This window comes from Clupea harengus, chromosome 1 (genome assembly GCF_900700415.2).
Source record: "Clupea harengus chromosome 1, Ch_v2.0.2, whole genome shotgun sequence".
In the NCBI taxonomy this organism is placed as follows: Eukaryota; Metazoa; Chordata; class Actinopteri; order Clupeiformes; family Clupeidae; genus Clupea; species Clupea harengus.
The window spans coordinates 3,773,032-3,788,031 of NC_045152.1; the positions used below are offsets into that span (position 1 = coordinate 3,773,032).

At 44.0% G+C, this 15,000-nt stretch overlaps 1 protein-coding gene across 2 annotated transcripts in view; it reads right to left on the reverse strand.

Moving 5' to 3' along the window:
• Positions 1–3,796: 3,796 nt before the first annotated feature.
• LOC105905277 (arf-GAP with dual PH domain-containing protein 1-like) overlaps positions 3,797–15,000 on the reverse strand; it is a 31,217-nt gene continuing 20,013 nt past the window's right edge. Inside the window, exons 5-11 of one of the 2 annotated variants that reach the window (XM_031564651.2) lie at positions 11,227–11,339; positions 8,453–8,599; positions 5,811–5,894; positions 5,497–5,559; positions 5,337–5,408; positions 4,779–5,007; positions 3,797–4,063 (exon numbers count right to left, since the gene is read on the reverse strand). In XM_031564651.2, the coding sequence (XP_031420511.1) occupies positions 4,035–4,063; positions 4,779–5,007; positions 5,337–5,408; positions 5,497–5,559; positions 5,811–5,894; positions 8,453–8,599; positions 11,227–11,339 (737 nt within the window). In that variant the 3' untranslated portion in view covers positions 3,797–4,034. The remainder of the gene's footprint in view (positions 4,064–4,778; positions 5,008–5,336; positions 5,409–5,496; positions 5,560–5,810; positions 5,895–8,452; positions 8,600–11,226; positions 11,340–15,000) is intronic. The other variant, XM_031564657.2, reaches the window with a different exon arrangement.

Here is a 15,000-nt window from a genome sequence, read left to right on the forward strand (position 1 = left end):
ACACACACACACACAGAAACACTTATCCCACCTCTCACACACACACAACAGAAACACCTATCCCACCTCTCTCTCTCTCACACACACACACACACACACACACACACACACACAGAAACACTTATCCCACCTCTCACACACACACACACAACAGAAACACTTATCCCACCTCTCGCACTCACACACACACGACAGAAACACCTATCCCACCTCTCTCTCTCTCACACACACACACACACACACACACACACACACAGAAACACTTATCCCACCTCTCACACACACACACACAACAGAAACACCTATCCCACCTCTCGCACTCACACACACACAACAGAAACACCTATCCCACCTCTCTCTCTCACACACACACACACACACACACACACACAGAAACACTTATCCCACCTCTCACACGCACACACACACACAGAAACACCTATCCCATCTCTCTCACACACACACACACACGCACACACACACACACACACACACACAGAGAAACACCTATCTCACACACACATACAACTCTTTCAACATAATCAGAAAAACACAAGCAATTGAAACATTCAGTTGATAGCATTGTGGTCATATGGCTTGGCTTCCATAGCGTACCTATACCTGTCACGTCTTCTGGCCTGTGTTTGTGTTTGCCAGCTCTGTGGCACTGCTTGCACCTGCCATGTTTGTAACACCAGTGCTGCTGAACCACGTGGTCAAGCATCTCCCCCCCCCCCCCCCGGCAGCACTGAAGACCTACTTGGGGTGTCGGACCAGCGCCTGTGACACAGAATCTCATTGCTCACAGACCACAGAGTCTCATTGCTCACAGACCACAGAGCATGCATAGAAACGCATTGGTCAAGATCACATACACCTGTAGGCTGAAGTTTCAAATCATGTAAATTGTTAGATTGAAAAAAAAATCCTTATTTTGGAGAGAGATGTGTAAAGTCGTTAATCTTTTTTGATGTCTTCTTGTTAGTAGACTGGTATTTTATGATTCCTAATGATGAAGGGGCATTAAGTGTGTTGACTTGTAGAACTCTGGCTGTGGAAAAGCAGAAACTGCTGTAATATCAGACGTCCAGAGCATATAGACCTTTAGAGGAAAAGCAAGAACAAAATTGTGCCATAGACTGTTCATTTTCTATAATGATGTGTAATGTGATGTACAGGTGAATTCTGACATCTCTTTCAATAATGAATACTTATGTCATGGCAATAGCTCTGAATCTGTTCTGTTAGCTGTTTCCTGTGCAATATTGTTTCCTTCATCTCAGAAACATGGTACACATCCCTTTTAGTAGAGCAATTCTTCTTATCTAACGTAATGCAACATTAAACTCTTGTTATATTTACCTTCAGTAGAGACAAAGTAATGCTTTTTGTTTTCATGTGCTTGCCTTATGTAGACATTAGAGATGAGTTAGAGATGAACTGTTAGATATCATGATTGCCATGACTAACACTTTCCGTTTTTGCAGTTCAGTTCAGTGATGTTTTGCCAGCCATGTAAATCTAGAGCTTTTATCATTGCCTGCGTGAGCCATTTTTCCACTTCTTCAATGTACAGTGATTTTCATCTTAAATAAAGTTTTAATGCCACTCTAACAGAAAAAAAGTACACCATGGGTAGTCTTTTATTTTGGTTGGAATGAGAACTCAAGTTGTCAAAAAACCTAACACAGTTATGCCTATAACTTCTTAAACTCAAAAGTTGAACTCAAATCTAATATTCCGTTTCATGATGAGGTTGAACATGACACGAGATTGCCACTGAAATTTTAACAAACCTTTGCTTCTATCGCCCCCCAGTGGGCAAAAAGAGAAACAGGCAAATGTTCACCAATCGGGGCTGGATGTAAAGAGAGTCGGATCTCAGTTTGGGCAACATAGGCAGGCGCCCACACAAACAAAAATTCCGACACATGACCAATGCACTATCGGTTTTCTATCGCTAATTTGCACGTCACATCAATGATATGTCACCATAAGCTAGACAGGCTACTGCCTGGGGACGTCCCCCACTCAGATGTACGAGATGAGGACAGGGGCGGAGGTCATAGACATATATAAGTCATATTTATATATATATATATATACAGTATGTCTATGGCGGAGGTGGGCTGACCTCAGGTCCTGTTAGAACCGCCACTGAAAGAGGCTGTTGTAATGACAAATGAAATACGGCACCGGAGTGCAGTTCCTTCCTGCTCCATCTCCATGGAGTAGTATACAGTATCAAGTATAAGGAAACACTGGACTGTAAATTGTGTGTATTTGTTCTGTAACATGGATCCAAATTTTCAATGGGAAAAACACATTTGCATTTAGTGACTGCAATAAAAACTGACATGAAACACAGTAGGCCTTACAGTCAGTGCGTTTCCATGATGGTATAATTCGAATCTTGCTTTAGTCGGACTCTGCTATCTTTTGGGGCAACTGCTATTATCCTAATATACATGGCAGTGAATAAATCGAATCATTTGTGTGGTTGTCATTCATGTTAGGCAGTTAGTCTCTCACAGTGTTCTGTCTAATTTTATGCTCTTTAATTAATGTCTATTTCACGAATGAATCCTTGTAACAATCTATGATATGTAATAAGTAATAAGTAATATAGTTGTGAGCAAGTCTGGCTTCCTATATTTCCTCTTGGTTGTCAGTCATAATTCAATGTCCATGTATATAACTGTTTACATTAAACATCAGGTGAAAACCTGAAAGAGCATTCATCAGTACCACTAATGCTGACTAAACCATAGGAACAAGCAGGTTTGACAAGTACAGCTGACTCACTAACCACCTCTGCTTTAAGTTTTAATCAACCTTCTGGTCTATTTAAAAAACGTATCTATACTGGTCCGCTCTTTCCAAGTGCACCCAGGCTCCTAAAGGGATCCACACCTGAAGGACTTCTTGTCAAGGTCGGTTAATGCATGTTCTACGCTTCAGACACTCACGTTCTCATGTTCTAAGCTTCAGACACTTACACAAGCAGATGGCAGAAAGTCCACAGAAGATTCTAAGATTCTCTTGTCTGTTTGTTCCCAGCCGCAAAGTCTGCTGTCTGCTGCTGGCAGTAACAGTTAGCGCATAAATAAATAACAATGAAAACCCTTCTTTGATAAATTAGATGACTGACATGTACAACTCCACTGGAACATGGTCTCCTATTCCCGCTGAAGGGCAGAGCAGAGCAGAGCAGAGAGTTCCTCGAGCACAGGCAGGCTTTGTTACATCACAATGAGGACAATGTTCCAAACGGCACCCTTGTCCACTTGATAGGGGCTCCTGTAGCAGCAGCAGCTTCAGAGGAGGGCCTTTTCAGGTCTGGACTTCCATCTCAGCTGTAAAGTCAAACACTGAGGTCGATGTGATGATGCAGAGGTCATACCCCAAGAGCAAATGCTTGTAATGGGTTCTGGACCTCATCATTTCCAGTTATTTAGATGTTCTTGACACTATGGTTATATGGTGAGACCTCAAATTCCAACATTGATTTTTGTTTAATCTAGATAGAGTTTATTTCTGATTTGTGTTTTTGTCACAAAATCATTCACTGGAGGCAGTAGATCATCAGATGTAGTGGATGATCTTGACTTGGTTTTGTTATGAGAGCTGGGATCACTGTGAGCAAAAGGTGATGTTCGCCATTAGATCAAGAGCTCAAGACATTCAGTGTAATGTGATCTCTCTGTGTGTGTGTGTGTGTGTGTGTGTGCGTGTGTGTGTGTGTGGGTGTGTGTGTGTGTGTGTGTGTGTGTGTGTATGTGTGTAAGAGGGGGGTGGGGGGGGGGCGATATAAAGAGATGGATGGCGAAGAGAGAGTGATGGGTGTGTATGGTATTGGTACACAATCACAGGTACAGGCGAATGCAGTGAGAAAGATCCTGTCACTCAGATCCAGCTTCTCCCCTCTAAGGTCACAGAGGTCCGTCTGCATCGACCTCTCTCTCAGACACGGATCACTATGGTCCCTCCTGGGTCGTGCAACTCTCTCCCAACATAGGCAAACAGCGCCCCCATCAGGGCTTATGCTTGAAGTGCGCCTCCACTGCAGACACAAACAACACATTACATTCAAATCAGTTCATGAAGGTGAGGAAAGTTCAATTCCAAATATTCAAATATTCACAGTTATAGTTAAGCTATAGTTATACACACTATAATGATAACTGTAATAACTATTGATAGAGAGATTCTTATGAGAATGGCAACGGACACACCATGCACTATAACAATAACGGCATGAAGCACGATAGAATTGAGCATCACTTTCAGAGCAATTGTGTCCGGGATTGTGATTCAGATTCATAGAAACACTGACAGACAATCAGAATCCATCGATTTTTCAAGGTATCGCGTTAAGACATGATGGATATTTCTACGAAGCTTTCCTCATCATTGGTCACTGTGGACGCTCATATTGTTATAACAGTTGTCGTTATAGTTATCGTTAATCTGATCATAATCCTTTTAGTTATCAGACAAAAGTCCACTGTTAGCTCGGCACAGTTACTTAAAAGTCTCTTTTCTGTATATAGTATAGTCCTAAATCAAGTCTTTGTCTTCACTTGCCCTAGTACTTTTTATATTGACTGTGTGTTATTTGTTTTATGTGGCGCTGTGGTCCTTGTGAAACAGAATCTTGCTCTCTGTGACACACGCACATGTGGAAGTGACGATAAAGGTCGATTGGTTCTCACGCTGTTCCTCCTTCCTCCTCTCCTGAAACAGTGATCTGCGTGGGAACCGAGAAATTCGCTTACCTGCGTACTCCTGGGGTAACATTGGCCGGTGCACCACCTTCTGAAACACCGCAATCCAGTCCTGCTGATCCGCCAACGTCTCGCAGGCACACAGAAACTTACGGTCAGGGGTCACTATGGTGATGCCAAACTGCCAGTGATAGCCCTGGATGGATGGAGGTAGACCAGGCAGGACGGTGTAACTATTCTCCTTACTACCAATAAAGAGCTCACCGCGCGCATACGCATCCTGTGGCATGAGAGAGAGGAAGAGAGAGGAAGAGAGGTAGACAGAGAGAGAGGAAAAGAGAGAGAGAGAGAGAGAGAGAGAGAGAGAGAGAGCGAGAGCGAGAGAGGGAGGAAGAATACTTTTAACCAATACATATAGGCATCACTTGGGTACAAACTTTGAATGTATAGTTTGAAGGTCACAGCTTCAGGACACATTCTCTTCCAAAGTAGGTCTACTCACTAGTGTAGCTTTGCACACACACCTACACATACGGTACATACACACTTACACATACATACACACCTACACATACATACATATACATACTGATTCTGACACTCTCTTACCAGGGGATCTTTGAAATACATCAGCCTTCTGTCATCCATAGTGAACCAGCGCTTCTTAAAGCCCTCCGTGTGCTGAACAGAGAGAGTGTGAGGGTCAGAGAGCACGTCAGCAGACACCAGAGACACACGTGGGCACACATGAAGGAGTGCGAGGGCATACCTTCGGACCAGTCTTCTCCATGTACCCTTCCTTCATGTAGTTTCGGCTCAGCTTTGGCACCAGCTGTCAGGATAAGGAACATTGTGACAAGAGATAAGAACACCTGCACGTATGTGTGTGTGTCTGTGTGTGTGTGTGTGTGTGTGTGTGTGTGTGTGTGTGTGTGTGTGTGTGTGTATGTGTGTGTGTGTGTGTGTGTGTGTCTGTGTGTGTGTGTGTGTGTCTGTGTGTGTGTGTGTGTGTGTGTGTGTGTGTGTGTGTGTGTGTGTGTGTGTGTGTGTGAGTGTGAGAGAGAGGGAGAGAGAGAGACTCACATCAGTGTCATGTGCTCCAGGGTAAGCCACCTGTAGATAGTGATACCTGGCAGCTCTGATGCCATTGAACCAGTCCACCATTTCCTGTGCATTAAAAAACACAACCACATGCATGCATGCATGCATGCATGCACGCGCACACACACGCACACACACACACACACACACACACACACACACACACACACACACACACACACACACACACAAACTGTATGATTATGTTAATTCTTTTCACCTGTTGATTTGGACACATCTCTAGCTTCATATAGGGCTCTTTGTGCCAAGAGTCGTGTCTTTTCATTGGGGTATTTCACAACAGTATCAGGCTGCGCCCCTGGCCTGTTTGGGGCATCTCTGCGCCCCTGGCCTGTTTGGGGCTTCTCAGTTCCCCTCTCGGGCCTTGGCAGCAATGACTGCTGCTTCAAACCAAATAAATAGGAAAATAAAATATTAAATCAAAAATTACAGCATATCCCCATAGAGTGTCTATATGAGCCCATGCATCAGTGTTAGGAGTGGGAGTACTAGGAGTGTAATGAATCAGTGTTAAGACTAGGAGTGTAATGAATCAGTGTTAGTATTAGGAGTGTAATGAATCAGTGTTAAGACTAGGAGTGTAATGAATCAGTGTTAAGACTAGGAGTGTAATGAATCAGTGTTAGTACTAGGAGTGTAATGAATCAGTGTTAAGACTAGGAGTGTAATGAATCAGTGTTAAGACTAGGAGTGTAATGAATCAGTGTTAGTACTAGGAGTGTAATGAATCAGTGTTAAGACTAGGAGTGTAATGAATCAGTGTTAAGACTAGGAGTGTAATGAATCAGTGTTAGTACTAGGAGTGTAATGAATCAGTGTTAAGACTAGGAGTGTAATGAATCAGTGTTAAGACTATGAGTGTAATGAATCAGTGTTAAGACTAGGAGTGTAATGAATCAGTGTTAAGACTAGGAGTGTAATGAATCAGTGTTAAGACTAGGAGTGTAATGAATCAGTGTTCAGACTAGGAGTGTAATGAATCAGTGTTAGTACTAGGAGTATTTCTGGGTTCCTGAGCTCTCTTCATTTGCTGCTGCATGTTAGTATTGGGCAGACTGAAGGTCACTTGAAGGTCTTGAACAGAAAAGTGGTTGATAGGCAGAGAGCATGTGCTCACTAGCTTGGCCAGGATGAGGAAAACACGCACTGCGTTCTCCGAGTGCAACCCCACCAGTACGCCCATGAAGATGATGGGAGTGTATACCCCACATCAGAAACATTCACAGGTATGGTCAGGACAGACAAGTCATCTAACTTAGGGTGACCAGACGTCCTCTTTTACCCGGACATGTCCTCTTTTCGAGACCTAAAAAATGCGTCCGGCAGGGATTCCAAAATTGTCCGGGATTTTGCCTCGTCGGATATTTGTGTTTCTCTGGGTCCTTCACAAACTAGTTTTTACACCCTTACAAGTTTTGGAAAGGGTATCTCCCTTACGTTCCACCTTCTTGTGCGAGCTCTGACTGTAGAGAGAACTGTCATTGGTCGACCGACCTCTCAGTGTTGCCAGATGCACGATAATTATCGATACTATCGATACGATACTTTTGAGCATTTGGTACGATACTTCGCCATTTCCAATCTGGCAACACTGAGCACCTTGTCGCTTCCACTAGTTGTATTGTTTACAACAGCACATGACATCTGCATGTGGAAAAGATGTCAATATTTCGTTGCGCGGGGAGGGCAGGGTCATGTGTATGCTATACACTACCACACCCCCTCCCCCGCGACGAAGTGTCCTCTTTTTCACAAACTCAAATATGCTCACCCTATCTAACTCACAAATACAAATACATTTAATAATGTCATTTATAGCATCTCTGGCTATAAATAGACATGAAATACAAAACAAGATCATATTTCATTCAAACATTTAAACAAAAAATTATGTAGAAATGTCTGTATGAATTCATGGCAATATATGTTCTACTGCTGTTTGTGGAACATGGCATTACCACTCATGTCCAGCAGAGGGAGTATCACATTTCTGAGGGAAGAAATTGTTGACCGAAACTTTGACTGATACAAGGCAGGCCTCCTGCTGCTAAACAAATAAGGGTGCGTGATAGAGTGTGAACAAAAAAAAACAGCACACACGATACTGTAAGTAGCTGTCTCAGGGCCTCATGGTGTCCATGTGTCAGCTAGCAGAAACAGTTCATGGAAGGCAGCAGATGCAGTGTTGAAGCAAAGACAACGCTTACTCATGCGTGCACACACACACACATACATACAGACACATTTGATTATTTTCTTTGGACTGACAAATACTGATTAGAGCACCAGCACAGCACCCAAATATGAATAAAGAGGCGGTTCTGCTACACAAGACAATGCTCACATTGTCACACAGTTATGTAAATTCATATCAAGGGTAGAGGTGACACCGCCCTCTCCAGACACAGAGGCTACTGATGATCGCTGACACAGAACAATACTAAGCAAGTGGTTTAGAGTCTTTCACACACACACACACACACACACACACACACACACACACACACACACACACACACACACACACACACGCATGCACACAAAACACCACACACATGCAGGCACACACACGCACACACACACAAACACACACCCCGTCTCACCTTTCCATCGTCATGATATACAAAGATGTTCCTGGTGCTGTTGTCCTTCAGGTAGGTGATCTGGAGGCCATGTTGGTGGCCAATCTTAGCTGTCTGGAAGGATGCATTTATGTTCTGAATTTTCATCACAGCTTTTGGTTCTCTGGCCTACACAGAGAAAAATACACACACACACACACACACACACACACACACACACACACACACACACACACACACAAACACACACACACAGTGAGAGAGAAATACACACACAAACACACCTAAACACAGTGAGAGAGAAATACACACACAAACACAAACACAGAAAGTGAAAGAGGAAGACACACACACAGAAATACACATACACAGAGTGAGAGAGAGAGATACACACACAGACACACACACACAGAGTGAGAGAGAGAGAGATACACAGAAATACACACACAGTGAAAGAAAGAGAGATACACACACAGAGTGAAAGAGGAAGATACACACACAGAAACACGCACAGAAACACACAGAGAGTGAGAGAGAGAGACAGAGATACACCCAGAGAAATACACACACCCAGAGTGAAAGAGGAAGATACACACACATAGCGAAAGCGAGAGATACACACAGAAATACACACACACAGTGAAAGGGAGAGAGATCCATTCCAAATCAATTTTTCAATAACACATTATTTGCTGACACTCTTGGCAGTGAGGGACACATGTAGGCTTAGATATGTGCAGGATTAGAGTCAAGTCCTGTATCTAATCAGGACTAGGGTTAGATATGTGCAGGATTAGAGTCCGGTTCTGTATCTAATCAGGACTAGGGTTAGATATGTGCAGGATTAGAGTCCGGTCCTGCATCTAATCAGGACTAGGGTTAGATATGTGCAGGATTAGAGTCAAGTCCTCATATAATCAGGACTAGGGTTAGATATGTGCAGGATTAGAGTCCGGTCCTGCATCTAATCAGGACTAGGGTTGGATATGTGCAGGATTAGAGTCAAGTCCTCATATAATCAGGACTAGGGTTAGATATGTGTAGGATTAGAGTCCGGTCCTGCATCTAATCAGGACTAGGGTTAGATATGTGCAGGATTAGAGTCCGGTCCTGCATCTAATCAGGACTAGGGTTGGGTTTGTTGGCCAGTGAGGGTCAGGGTTGAGGCTAGGCTCAGGTTACTGGCTGTGTTCCAGTCATGGCATTACAAGCATTTTATTATGATAGATGATTTACTGTGAGTAGACGGCCTACGATGGACTCCCCGAATAGAGAAAAGGATCATACTTGTGTCATGTTATGGATGAAGGAAAGAGACCTAGCAGACCTGTTTCATTCTCATAATGGGAAGAACTTAGGGAGATGGCAGGCAGGTCCCCACTCACACTCAGCCCCCAGCCCCCAGCCTCCAGTCTAACACGGTGGCCTAACTGCAAGGGGCCCTTGCATCGCGAAAGGAATTGTCGCTGTCATGGCAACTGTGTGATCTACATTCAAATGGAACGTCCTGAAACTTTTGACAGTTCATCTGCATGAGAAGCATAGCGTCAAGTCAAAAAATAGAGATGGGGTGTCCTATTAGTGTTGCACACAGGATGTAGGGCAGGAACAAAACCACCATTTGTGGGCAGACAGAAATGAGCAGCACAGTTTTGGTACATGCATTAGGTAGAGTCGGTCAGTTTTGGTACATGCATTAGGTAGAGTCGGTCAGTTTTGGTACATGCATTAGGTACAGTCGGTCAGTTTTGGTACATGCATTAGGTAGAGTCGGTCAGTTTTGGTACATGCATTAGGTAGAGTCAGTCAGTTTTGGTACATGCATTAGGTACAGTCGTCAGTTTTGGTACATGCATTAGGTAGAGTCGGTCAGTTTTGGTACATGCATTAGGTAGAGTCAGTCAGTTTTGGTACATGCATTAGGTACAGTCGTCAGTTTTGGTACATGCATTAGGTAGAGTCAGTCAGTTTTGGTACATGCATTAGGTAGAGTTGGTCAGTTTTGGTACATGCATTAGGTAGAGTCGGTTAAGCAAGGAGAAGAGGAGGGTGTGAGCGTGCACGTGCACACACACACACACACACACACGCAAGCACACGCACATGCACATGCACACATGCGCACGCACATGCACACACACAGAGAAGAGAAGAGAAAACTACATGTGTGTGTAACAGCCAGATATGACGTCAAAAAGGTTATGTTCCACCTTCCATGTACAAGTGTGTGTGTGTATAAACATGTGTGTGTGTGTACGTGAGTGTGTGTGTGTATGTGTGTGTGTGTGTGTGTGTGTGTGTGTGTACGTGAGTGTGTGTTTGGGTGTACGTGAGTGTGTGTGTGGGTGTACGTGAGTGTGTGTGTGGGTGTACGTGAGTGTGTGTGTATGTGTGTGTGTGTGTGTGTGTGTGTGTGTACGTGAGTGTGTGTTTGTGTGTACGTGAGTGTGTGTGTGGGTGTACGTGAGTGTGTGTGTGGGTGTACGTGAGTGTGTGTGTGTGTGTACGTGAGTGTGTGTGTGTGTGTGTGTGTGTGTGTGTGTGTGTGTGCAAGTGTGTGTGTGTGTAAGTGTGTGTGAGTGTGTGTATGTGAGTGTGTGTGTGTGTGTGTGTGTGTGTGTAAGTGTGTGTGTGTGTGTGTGTGTGTACGTGAGTGTGTGTGTGTGTGTGTAAGTGTGTGCAAGTGTGTGTATGTGAGTGTGTGTGTGTGTGTGTGTACGTGAGTGTGTATGGGTGTGAAGGGTATTGCATAATGCCTGGTGTGCTGGCCTCTGTGGCCTCTGTGCTGCACTCACGTCTTGTTTGTTGAAGTACTTCAGGGCTCCCTCTCGCTCTGACAGAATAAATTTACGACATAAAAACTGTCCGTTGTCTCTGCCTCGTTTCCATAGAAACCCCTCCCTATATCCTGTGAAGGAGAACAACCACAGGGGGTGAGAGAAGTAAGTGTCTGTGTGTGTGCAAACTCAGATGTGTGTGTGTGTGTGTGTGTGTGTGTGTGTGTGTGTGTGTGTGTGTGTGTGTGTGTGTGTGTGTGTGTGTGTGTGTGTGTGTGTGTGTGTGCAAACTCAGATATGTGTGTGTGTGTGTGTGTCACAGAAATATTCTAACAGCAGGTGGAATTGCTGACACAGATTAGGAATGTGTGTGAGTATGTAATTACTGATTATTTATCAGTAATATCTATCACTATTACTATAACTTCACAGTCTACATTACCTCCCATTCAATATGGTGATTCATTATGACAGTCTGTCTCTCTCTCTCTCCCTGTCCCTCTCCCTCTCTCTCCCTGTCCCTCTCCCTCTCTCTCCCTCTCTCTCTCTCTCTCTCTCTCTCAAAGACCAGGTGTAGGCTGTGTGTGTCTTACACAGTTATTCATTATTCAGCTCAGATTACATCAGCGATCAATAGCTTCCTCTAGCATCACGATCAATACTGTAACCAATCGCCTGATCAGAGGAGCACATAGCCACACACAGTCCCTCCAGCCCCAACAGAGAGCCGTGCCGGTCAGGTGCCGATCTCTGCTGGCACACTAAACACACACACACACACCAACACACACACACACACACACACTAACACACGCACTAACACACACACTAAACACCAGGCCAGTGGGAGAGGGACTCCAGAGGACGTTGACCGTAACACATTCAGCTGTACTTCCATGAAGTTGAAATCTGAGATCAAATTTGGCTCCATGATGGAATCTCAAACGTGCAGTGGCAACAACCCTTACACATGCTTTATGTGGTTCAATGACTCGTGAATCCTTAAAGGAGAACATGCTGTTAATCTCACTGCATTTAAACTCTAGGTGAAAATAGGCTTGTGTGTGAGGTGCGTTACAGCAACAGGCAGAGTAACTCTGTGTGTGTGTGTGTGTGTGTGTGTGTGTGTGTGTGTGTGTGTGTGTGTGTACGTGTGTGTGTGGTGTGTTGGTGTGTGTGTGTGTGTGTGTGTGTGTGTGTGTGTGTGTCTGTGTCTGTGTGTGTGTGTCTGTGTGTGTGTGTGTGTGTGTCGGTGTGTGTGTGTGGTGCGTAACAGGAACAGGCAGAGTAACTGTGTGTGTGTGTGTGTGTGTGTGTGCGTGTATGTGGTGTGTTTGTGAGTGTGTGTGTTAGCGCACGTGTGTGTGTGTGTGTGAGAGTGTGTGTGTGAGTGTGCGCACCAGGGACGTGCGGTCCTATGAGGCAGGTGAGAAAGAGCATTCATCTTGAAAACTAAAAAAATTATAAAATAAAATAAATATTGATATTTCTCTACTAATCTGTGGTATAGGTGTAATTTCTGCTTGATTCCAATCATTTCGAGCATTTTTATAATCAAAATCGCTGAATTCGATGAATTTGCGCATGTCCTATTCAAATAGACGGGAGAAAACAAGGGACGTGCGGTCAGGTTAGGCACCATGTATTGTCTATGGGAGCTAGTGAGGCAGTGCCTCACCTAGGATTGCGCAATCGCTCCAAACTGGGTTTTGCGCATGCGTGCGCATGCGTAGAACCTTTGAGCTGAGCTCAAAACGCATTGAAAAATCATGTAAGTGAGGCACACAGTACCTCTGCCTCAATGAAGGGGGCGTGCGAGAGCGCATCTGTCGGGGTTATGCTGGGAAACGTTGCTCTTCTTCTACACTTCTACTTGACGGCGAAAATGGAAGATTTTATTGCTAAGCTGAAGCAGTTCTCAAAACTGGACTTTCAGTCCAAACGTGAAATGATTAATAATGGGACACCTATGCCGGAGTTAAAAGGTATGCTTCAAGCGACGGGACAGAAGATAACTCGATCGACTTCTCACATTCAAAGCCAAATTGCTTTGAACATGTTTGGAACCTCAAGAATAAATTTGGTTTTGAACTTACAGCGGCAGCTCCGTTGATTTCCCATCATTTCTATTGGGATTGTTTTATGTCTATGTGAAGCCATTTAACATCACTCAAGTGGTTATGATCACTTGGAACCCAAGACTGCTTTTTATTGGTGAGCTGATTTTGAGAAATTAAACTTAAATTGTAGGTAAGTTGTGTTTCCTGGTTGCAATGGTTATCCTGTTGCTACGTTAGCTAATTAGCTAGCTAAGGACACTTAATAACCTTACGAGTTAATCAGAAGAGTTCAATTTGCATGAAATGATAGCTGGTTATCTAGCTGATGTTATAGTCTCCTCGATTTAACTCTTAAAATTATAATGGGAAAAGGTAGAAACCCTCAGTGTGCTTGTGCAACTTCGTAAGAAAGAGTTCATATTCAGGAGTTCATATTCATGAGTGCATAATATTTACACATGAGTTCATCACAAGCTAGCAGCTGCCTACTGTATCGTAAATATACCTATTAACGCCCCAGCTATTAAAAAAAGTGACTAACAGTTAAAAACATTTATAGATCGAAAAATATTTAATCAATCAATCTTACATATTTCAGTAGCGGTGGGTGTCTAGATTAGGACTGGTAACTTGTTTGGATTTCAACTGAAACGTGTTTTCAGTTTTTTTCTCCGTTGTGTAGACCGACACGCAAAATAAGCTGATACAGAAGGTGGAACCCATTAACAGCCTTTCTGTATATATGTCTATGGAAAGGTCTATGACCCTCACAAATTCTCGTTGCGAAATCGAATTAGTTCAGTTCGTTCCATGAGGGTTTGTACACACAGAAATAAATCGCTGTCTAGTACACTAAATAACGCTGTACTGCAATTTTTTGCACACATACAAGTTAAATACCCCCTTTGGGTAGGAGCGTATGGTGTTTAAAATCCGTTATCCTGGTTGATATAGAAATCAATATTAAGTAACATGTACCTGCGTGAGGCTGTTAATAGGTTTCGGGCGTTAATAGGCGCCGTTACTAAATTGGGTTTATGTATTTGTAAATTTGACTCTGAAAAAGTCAGTGCCTCACCAGCCACGAACCTCACCGCACGTCACTGGTGCGCACACATGTGTATGTGTGAGAGTGTGTGAGTGTGTGTGTGTGTACGAACATTACTGTTCCAGAGATGAACAGTGTGTGGCGCACCGCATCCCAAGCCTGCCTCTGTTTCATGTACATGCGTGCCTCAGTCGCTGCGTCTGTCACTTCCTCACAGATTCAGCAGTTACTAGCCTTTCTCTGTCTGTGGAGCTGCTGAGTCACTAGATGGGTGCCTGTGGAGCTGCTGAGTCACTAGATGGGTGCCTGTAGAGCTGCTGAGTCACTAGATGGGTGCCTGTAGAGCTGCTGAGTCACTAGATGGGTGCCTGTAGAGCTGCTGAGTCACTAGATGGGTGCCTGTGGAGCTGCTATGGATCTCATCAACGGAGTCCCTGGTTGTCTGCATAAAGATCTGCCGTCTAAATGAGTCCACCGTCAGGTCAGGTTTATTGAAAAGGATGTGAAAGGATGATGTTAAAAACAATGACATCAACGTTTTCAGTTGTTAAACACAGGGTGGGGCAACATGGTCAGTGATGCAAACGACCACAGAACACACAGATTTACTCTGCCTGTTGCTGTTAGACACCACACACACGCACGCACGCACGCACACACGCACACACACACGCACACAGAGTT